Here is a 9,720-nt window from a genome sequence, read left to right as displayed (position 1 = left end):
TATATAATATCTGGAATTTATTAATGTGAAAAGGAAAAAACAATAATAAAGTATTCCTAGCCAAAGAATATGCTTAATAGAAACCTCCTTTGGTTGGAAAGCTATCTCTGCCATAAGAAAATCATACATCTTATTATATCCGTTTCTAATCCGCTTCTACATCCCAAATTTCACATTTGACAAACACAACTTAGAAGAAGAAAACAAATCAAAACAAATAGATTGTAAAACTACACAGATCTTTGATGGTTTCCTTTGATAAACTCTCAGCATTAATCAGGTTCATGGTCTACATTTCTTGTAGTTTGCCTTGACAAAATCACATTTTTCCCTACGTGAGAATATAGGATGTTGGTGACTCCCAAAATTATCCACCCACACCCACATTGAGTTTCAACTAATACACCATAAAGTAGAACCATATCTCAAAGATTTAATGCTCCAACTAGGCAATCAAAATTAAGAATTTCCATTTTTTGGGGCAAAATAAACACGATCACATTAGCTGCAAATTTTGTTTTATTTTGCTTTGCTCAGATTTCCAAAAACAGAGAAGAAAAAGTAGAAACCTCAAAATCTCCAATATCAAGATGAATTAAGCTGAGTTATTCAACTCATTAAGACCTAATCTACACGCACATGTAAAGACCAAATTTTCTCTATTCCTTTCTTCCCTAAATTTTCTCAGCAACCAACCACAGCGAACAGAAAAAGACAATAAACCTTCCATCATCAAGCTGGATTAAGCTGATTTCTTCAAGTCTCTAATAACCTAAATTACACTTCCACTAATTTCATTCCCTTCTTTCCTAAAATTTCTTAGCAACCAAACAGGACCTAAGCAAAAAATATGATCTACATTCAATGAGATCGAAAATCAAGTGAAATCAAAGCAAAAGCATCGAGATTTACCAGCAGCCCCGGCAAGGCCGCGCCGGTGAATGAGATTGGCGGCTTGAGCCGATGTTTTGGGGGAGGAGAGCCGGGTTAGAGTCGCGGCTTGACGAGCTGCAGCCGCCGCTAGAGTAGCCATGGCTCTGAGCTTTGTCGAGGGTCGTTGGAGAGAGAGAGAGAGAGAGAGAGAGAGAGAGAAAGGTTACAATGGAAAATGGAAATGGGGAGAGACCAAGAGAAGCAGATCGGAGTGAATATAGGATTCAATATAAACGACGTCGTCTAGTTTTGTTATTTTCGATTAAGAGAACTGCTAGCAAAAGCGTGATGCCCCCTATATGCCATTTTCTTCATGAAAAATTTCAAAAAAATCACAAAAACCTACTCACATCAAATTTTATATATTTAACTAACCCTTAAGGATTGGTAAAGTGTTTTTCAATGTGTATTATGTAGGAAATCAAAAGTGACTCTCTATATTTCTTTAAAAAAAAAAAAAAAAATTAGTTCCCTATACATTATTTTAATATAAACATTTTTCTTTCCTCTCTCCTCTTTTATCTTTTTGCTTTTAATCGGGGATTGTGTTGGAATTTTGTAAAAAAAGGTGAAGGTAGGTAGAAAACTTGTATTTTGTAAAGAAATAATATTTTAATAGTATAGAGAAAGGTAATGGAAGATATTGTGAAATATATTTTCATATGAAGCAAAAAGTAGTTTTGTGCCATAAATTTAGGAAAAATTAAAGGGAAGTTGTTGCTAATGCTCTAAGAGCAACTTCCACAGAAGTAGGCAAAATAGCTACCGAAAAAGTACAGTTTTTTACTTTATCTACTCATTTTTTTATACACACTCCAACAAATTCTATATTATACTCTATCTATTTTATTTAAATATTATTTTGTGTGGGAAAGAGTGTTAAAAAAAGAGAAGGAGAGAGAGAAAGAGAGTAAAATGAAGAAATGAAGATAAAAATAATAATAAACAAAATTTATAGTGTGAATATTAAAAATGATAATAATAGTGAATAGTGAATAGTGAATAGCCTATTCACTATTCATACTAGAAGAAAAAACTGTAAAATAGCTATTCTGTTGAAGAGGAAAAAAAGGCTAATAATAGTTAAATCTAACTATTATGAAAGATTTGTCTATTCTCTTGGAAATGCTCTAAGAGCATTCCCAGCAGCTACCTTAAAGCTGCTTTCCTTTCCTACATATAAGGAAAATCTAAAAAAAAAAAATCACAAAACCTCATCTAGAACAACTTTCCTATATCTTCCTTATACATTAAGATTTCTACGGTTGAACCAACTGTAGCAATCCATATGGTTTATTATAATCATAAGAGGACATTATCTCTCCTCTCACATCTCCTATGCAAAATAAATAAATATGAAAAACTCAAAAAAGTAAAAAAAGTAATATTTTAATGTTGTAGGGAAATATAAATGAAAGCTATTGTGGAGTGTATTTAAATAGGGAAACAAAAAGTAGTTTTGTTCCCTAAATTTAGGGAAAATGAGAAAGAAGATGTTGTGAATGCTCTTAATCCCAACTCTCTTCGTAGGGGCATGTGTTGGTACCTGAAATAAATGAGTAATTTTAGAAGTCATTTTTATGTAGGACTAAAAATTTAACTCGCGAACCTGACATGAACAGAATACGTAATTTTACTGTTAGATTTTAGGTTAAATGGGTTCGAGTTATAAACTAACCGTTTATGACCCGTTTAATAAACGTCTTGTGTTTGGGTTTAACATAAACGAGTTCTCAGGTTGACATATTTATACAATTTATTTATTTTTTAAAATTTTATTTTTAATTTTTTTAAATAAATTTTAAGCTTAACTTAATTTAGAGTTGATAATTTAACTCGCGGCATGCAAACTTGTCACAAACACGACATGTAGTTTTAGGGTTAGGATTTAGGCTAAATGAGTTTGTGTCATAAACGAGTCACCCGTTTAAGTAAACATGTCGTGTTTGGGTTGGCAGATTAACCGTGTAACATCCCTAGCACGTTAAGACTGAGTTTGCCACTTTTCTTCTTTTACAACAAAAATTTTTGCAAAGATCTATAAGGTCTATCAGAGTACTTGATTTTAAAAGATACAATAAATGCGTAAAACATTTTTTCAAGAGATTTTATTACAAGCGAAATTAGAAAACATTAGATTTTAGTTGCGGAATATCATATGATTACAATAACTGATATGAAAAGACTTTAAAAATTGATAATTATTCCCGTCCCCATTCCGGCCTCCTATTCCAGCGTCTTTTCTACCTGAAAACAAGAAATAAAATTGAATGAGCCCAAAGGGGGCCCAGCAAGTAAAATCCACAACCATAAATAGTTTTACTCCTTGTTCTCAGTTTTGAAAATCGTTTTCACAAATAAATATACATCCAGCCATAATAATATATGTACGTACGATTGCATCTCCCATAACATATACATACTATTACATCTAGGAACAAATTGTCGTTGTAAATCATCTTTATAAATCATCATCATAATGCATCATTATAAATCATCTCTGTAAATCATCATAGCATATCATCGTTAAAAATATAGTATCATTTTCTCATAATAGGGCCCATGTACACTGTTACCCCTGTGCACGAGGGTTGCGGGTCCTGTGACCATGGCACTGAACTGTGGCCACAACCATGCCCGACCGTCAATTAACTCTTTCTTGGTGCACTCAACGGTCTGGTTGATGGAATACCACCTTCTGGCATAGCCTCCTTCAGTGGTTTCGCCTCCATCCGAGTATCGGTACCGAACTCTTCTCATTCTTACTTATCTTGGGGCCAAAAATACTCTCCTCCATACATGTGCCCTCATTTTATAAACATTTATCTCATCTCTTGTACTTTTTTTTGTACTTCTTTTGATGCATCTTAGGGCAACATGTAGGAGGGTTTATCATCATTTTTCTTTCTTATAATCATCGTCATTTCTTAACTTTCTTTTCTCAAAATGGAAACCTTTTCAAATATAAATTTGTTGTACTTAAAAAGCGTTTAAAGAAATAGAAACTTTCTAGATAATTCATTTAGAAATCCTTCATGCATGCAACATAACTTCATAATACGCAAATAAAATAATCATTTACAGTTTGATACAAGAATATATAAATAGCATGACATGAAGTAACTTTAGAAGGGGTAGTGAATTTACTTACCTCTAGACTGAAGCTAAAAGTGGTATGAAGGAATCTAGTTGCTCCAATATGACTAACACCACTAGTATATCTTTTGAAACTAATTTCTAAAGTCCGTTATCTCTTGTGTTCTTTCTTTCTTGTAGTGCTTGGTCTCGCCCTTTCTCTCTCTGTTCTGAGTAAACACTCTTAGAAAGAAGAAAGACCGAGTAAAAAGCGAAAGAAGGAAGAATATGTGCAAGAGATGGGATAGGAGTAGTGAAATTGTGAAGGAGAAGAGCTCTATTTATAGGAGAAAATCAAATATTATTCTACCTTCAATTTACAATTATACCCTTATTACTATTTCACCTACCCACTTAGTATACCTACCATTGACTATTCTACCTTCTTATTCAAAATTATACCCTCCTTATACCTACCATTGACAATTCTACCTTCTTATTCAAAATTTCACCCTCCTTATACCTACCATTGACTATTCTACCTTTACTATTTTACCTACCTATATAATTCTTCCTATCATTTACTATCCTATTATTTCACCAATTACCATTCTCTAATTACCACTCTCTATAACACCATAAATTTCCCAAGAATTAAAATCCTTGGCTACAATAGATATTAAAATAACATCATTATCAAAATAATCTATTTAAATAGCTTTAAAAATTCTGGGGCACTACAAACCGGGTTGATACGAACACGACATGTGAACCCGTTTTGCCAACCATATCTTTTACACATCAAATGCTACATATATTGTCACGTTATGAATATATTGCGGCATTATTTAATATTTAAATTTTTTAAATGATATAATAGTATGTACACTATTAAATATAATATAAATTATAGTAAAATAAAGAATATCATATTCCCCTTACTTTTTGTGTGGGCTGTGATCAAGGAAAAATAAATAAATAAATAAAGAGGAAAGTTTTTTTTTTTTTTGGTGAGTAAAATAAAGAGGAAAGTTAGAATCAGATGGCATTGTTAAAAATTTGACCAAAGTAGGCTCACTTTAATTATGCAGGCTTGCTTTCATTATATTTCGTGTTATTTTCGTAAACACATATTTATCTTCCTTCCAAGCGTTGGAGCATTAGTAGCAGCTTTTTAATATTTTTTTTTTCAATTTAGGGAATAAAACTATTTTTTTATTCCCTATAAAAAACCATTTCAGAATAGATTCTCTTATTTTTTCTTATATGAATTAAATACTATATATATATATATATATATATATATATATATAGCAACCAATGAGAGAGGAGAGATGAGAGATAATTGTTGAGAATCAATTTTTTATAATTTAATAATGCATTGGACATTTATAGTGTTTTCCAATGCATTAGGAAACACGCCCTTTGATATTGGTTATATTTAGGGCTTCTGATGTGGGTGCTTTTTTGTAGTTTTTTTGAGATTTTTCTTAAACATAAGAAAGGGAATGAGTTATAGAGAGTCTGCTGCTAGTTCTCTTATGCGAGTCTTGAGCTATAACTTCCAAGTAATATAATGTCAAATAAAAATAAGTAGAAATAGGCACAAAAAAAATAAAAAAAATAAAAAAGTTGGGTCTAATAGTTTCTTAACCCGCTTGCCAAGAAAAGAGCAACCAAATACGAAGTCTTTGTAACGGGGTTGCAGGCATGTTTGGGTGTGTGTTTAAGGGTCTAAAAGTGCATTTAACATTAAAAAAGTTCGTTTGAAAAAAAAAATATCAGTTTGGTAAAAAAAATTAAAAACGCTTTTAAATATCCAAAAAGCCTAAAAATAACCAAAATGCACTTTGACAAAAGCTTACAAATGAAATTTTTGCCAAAAAAACACTTTTTGACTTAAGAGCTCTATTTCTCAAACAAAATCACAAACTTGCTCTGCATTGGATTAATTGTACACTTCTAGACCAAAACTTCTTTTATTTTGGTCTTAAAACATTGCATTACATTCCAATAATGGCCAAAACTGATGCAAGTAAACTCAAGCGAACCAAATTCTCTCTGTTTATATTCATTGAACAATTAAGACAGCATTCTTATAATAACATATTGAAAATTTGATTACAAAAGATGATCTCTCAAGGGGGCATTTTTAAAATTCAATTCAAGTACTTTCGTTGCTTTTGAAGGAAAAATCAAGACAAGTTTTGCTTGTCTACAGAACATGCAACAGAGATTAAGATTTAAAACCAAAAGAAGGAAAATTTGAGAATATCTCATACACATAACATAACCCATGTTGAGAGGAAAATTCTTCCGAGATCTGATCATTTACAGAGGAGAATTGAAGTTAGCAAGTATTAATATTCTCAAAATGCAGCTAGCTTTCCACAAGAACAGAATATAATTACAGAGGAGAATTGAAGTTTCATATATACATTATATGTAATGAAGTATCAAGACGCACCCAATTGAATTGATCAATTGAGAAACATTGACAAGAAGAAGAAGAAACTAGAAAGTGAAGGAAATTTGTAATTATTACGAGAACTTCCAATGGTTGTCGCAATTTACGCACGTGACATAGGTTGTCATTGGCTCGTTGGCGCTCCTGGTCTGCAGTTGATAGTAACTGCACTTGCGCTCCCGGCACCGGCTACATGGAAACATGTCGGTGGAGGCCTTTTCTTTCAAGTCAACATCATGCACGCATCTGCTCAGAGACTTCAACTGAATTTGGATATTCTGACGCTGCCTTTTCTGGCTTGCCATCTCCGCTGGAGACATGGTCACAAGCACCTTCGGCTTGATCTGTCCAAGAAGCACCTTCCGCAGCAAATGTGGGTTTTCTGGGTCGTTGAGGTTGAACACCACCGATCGGTACTTGGCCTTTTTAATCCCATTGGACCAACCGATCTTCCTGAACATCACCGACTCTACAGAAGCGGCAACTCAAATAGGGTCAGGCTTCACGCCGCCCTTGTCGGCTTCAATCGCAACTCTGGAAAACGCCAGCTCCAGTTCTTTGCGAACCTTTTCACGATAAGCCGCAGCAGGGTCGATCGGTGCCGACTTTAAAACCTTACCCAACCTCTTCGGCGGCTCCTCTGGCTTACGAATCTTCAAGATGATCACTCTCTTTGTAACCCCAGAAGTTTTTGCAGAACTTCCACTCATCTCGTTTCTTCCTGGCTCCGCCTTCACCATCTCGCTCCCAAAGAATTGAGAAAGTTGAGACAATTTTTGGCTTTTGTTAGGAATGCAGAGAACAACGAGACACAGGAAATTAACTCTGGCGGTTCAGGTATATATATATATGGGTTTCCAAAGGCGGTGAAGGATTCCAAAGTCGGTTAGGCCCAAGCTTTCCAACTAGCCGTTGGCTTTGGTTTTTTTTTTTTTTGTTAAATGTTTCAAATTTCGAATTTAGTTGCACTGGTTGTAATTTTCTGTAAATGAACAAATTTCAAGTGCTTAAAGGATGTAATTTTCATACACATTATTAAAATGCATATCAATTGTTAATCTGATTAAAAATGCATGCAAGAAATATGTATTCTAAAAACAGGTGTCTTAGTAGCAATTTAATTATAAGAAAACTTTATTTTTTTACTACTCTCATTAAAACAACGGAAAGAGAATGAAGTTAGCCTTGTCGAGCAACCTCATATTTCCTTTTTTTAACAATCCCAAATGTCTAAGGCTGGTTTCGACCGCCCCTGATATTTCCTTTTATCAAAAAAAAAAAAAAAAATTGAAGTAATTTTAATGAGGCAAATAGGATAAGTGTTATGTTCTAATAAGAGTTTACGTGGATCACTGTTAAAAATATTGAATGCCCATTTGGTCTTTTATCAATTTGGCCCTCGAAGTTTTATTCTGATTTAGGGGTGGCAAAACGGGTTGGCGGGTCATCTCGAATACGACCCGGTTAACCCGCCATCCAATTTGCCTCAACCCGGACACGACTTTGTTCTTTGGAAGATCTGTCATTTGTTTGGGTACTGCACGACATAGATAATCTCTTAACCATCCCATCAAATAAGTCTCTACACATTTCACCACTCCATCGGAAATTTCCTCTGCCCCTATTGTACTCCAACATATTTTTCCACCACAGTGCACATTTCGTGTCATTGCTCGGCCAGTTCCCATAGTGCTGCCGCCCAAGGTTATTTTTTTCAAGCGTGAAAACCCTAGGACCAATAGTAGTAGGATTTATTCTCCCAAAGGTGATCCTATTACAGGAATAGCTTCAAAAGATTTGACAATTATTTGTTTGGTTAGAAGAGATTTACCTCGGTTAGGTTATGTAACATCCCTACTCCGAGTGAAATGACATTGTCTGCTTTGGGCCAAGCCCGCACGATTTTATTATTGGGTTTACCCTTAAAAGGTCTTATACTATTTAGAGAGAGTATATTCCATATAAACGCATCGTCTTTTCCATGGCCAGGCAATATGAGACGTCACAATCACCCAATCTTAGGACTCAACGTTTTTGCTGGCGAACCTCATGGGGCTTGTGCACGGTCCCCCCATCTCAGGCTAGGCTATGGCTCTGATAGCATATGTAACACCCCTGCTCCAAGTGATATGATATTGTCTGCTTTTGGCCAAGCTCGCATGGTTTTATTATTGGATTTACCCCTAAAAGGTCTCATGCCATTTAGAGAGAGTATATTCCATATAAACACATTATATTTTCCATACCCAGGCAATGTGGGACGTCACAGGTTATGTACCTATAAATGTCGTTCAGCAAAATGGGTGAAAATCTAACACCCGATCATGACACGACAAAATACCGGGTAACCCGATACAACTTGGTTGACCTGCCACCCGATTAGCCTCATCCTAGACACGACCCATTTAGATAAACGGGTGAAAATCTAAAATCCGGACACGACACGGCAAATTACCAGGTAACCCGATACGACCCATTTGACTCGTTTAACTTCAAATACAACAAACAATAAAAAATAAAAGAGGTTCTGAATTTTCTTTCACTTTCCTTCATTTTCTCTTCAACCAACTAGAGGCCAGGCATCATAAAAATCAAAAGGAAAAAATATGGGAAAACGAGTTGAAGCCTTCAGGGACCTTGATGGTCTTTGAAGGACGCAAGATGGCCATGAACGAAGGACTTTTAGGCTTCAACATTCTTGGACGATGATGACTGAAAGAATGGCCTCCACATCTCAAGGAAGTCCAGGTTCCTGATGGTGGGGATCACAATGTCAAGTTCATCCTTCAGCAACAGCGTTGGGGCGAGGGGAGACCGAGAGAGAGAGGCGGCGCAGCCGCTATGCGTGTGTGTGCGTTTAGAGAAGAGAGGGAGAGAGGTAGAAATGAGAGGTGTGCCTAGCCTCTCTCCCTCTTGTATCATTCTAAAAATGATGTTTCTTTTAAAATTACTGTTTGATCAAAATTCAATAATGATCAATCATAAAGCCAATGGTGATTTTACAAGTCCCCCCATTCTTAAAGTGACATTAACATTACTCAAAATAGAGAATAATTTTATTCTATTTTCCAGTGAATATGTGGATAATTATCACTCTAACTAAATATTACAAGAAATCACACTACATACACATTAAGGGATAAGATTGATGCACAACATTACTCGAAATTGACCCGTGAAGAAAATGACTAATCTTTTGGAATAATTATTTTTTTGTTTGGTTGAACATCATTTTCTATAATTAA

General features: G+C 34.8%; 2 protein-coding genes across 2 annotated transcripts in view; both read right to left on the bottom strand.

Annotated features, from left to right (window-relative positions):
• Positions 1-1,149, bottom strand: part of LOC132180571 (uncharacterized) — a 15,703-nt gene extending 14,554 nt beyond the window's left edge. Inside the window, exon 1 of the mRNA XM_059593446.1 lies at positions 913-1,149. Coding sequence (XP_059449429.1) covers positions 913-1,033 — 121 coding nt within the window. The 5' untranslated portion in view covers positions 1,034-1,149. The remainder of the gene's footprint in view (positions 1-912) is intronic.
• Positions 1,150-6,549: 5,400 nt separating this feature from the next.
• LOC132181720 (transcription elongation factor TFIIS-like) lies at positions 6,550-6,936 on the bottom strand. The gene has a single exon (XM_059594958.1). The coding sequence runs from the start codon at positions 6,934-6,936 to the stop codon at positions 6,550-6,552; it is 387 nt and encodes a 128-aa protein (XP_059450941.1).
• Between the last annotated feature and the right edge of the window lie 2,784 nt (positions 6,937-9,720).

Source organism: Corylus avellana, chromosome ca5 (assembly GCF_901000735.1).
Source record: "Corylus avellana chromosome ca5, CavTom2PMs-1.0".
NCBI lineage: Eukaryota > Viridiplantae > Streptophyta > Magnoliopsida > Fagales > Betulaceae > Corylus > Corylus avellana.
Note: the sequence above shows the minus strand (reverse complement) of the source record. Positions and strands in the feature narration are given on the sequence as shown.

Coding starts and splice junctions, on each gene's coding strand:
- LOC132181720 (XM_059594958.1), bottom strand. CDS start 6,936: ATGTTCAGGAAGATCGGTTGGTCCAATGGGATTAAAAAGGCCAAGTAC.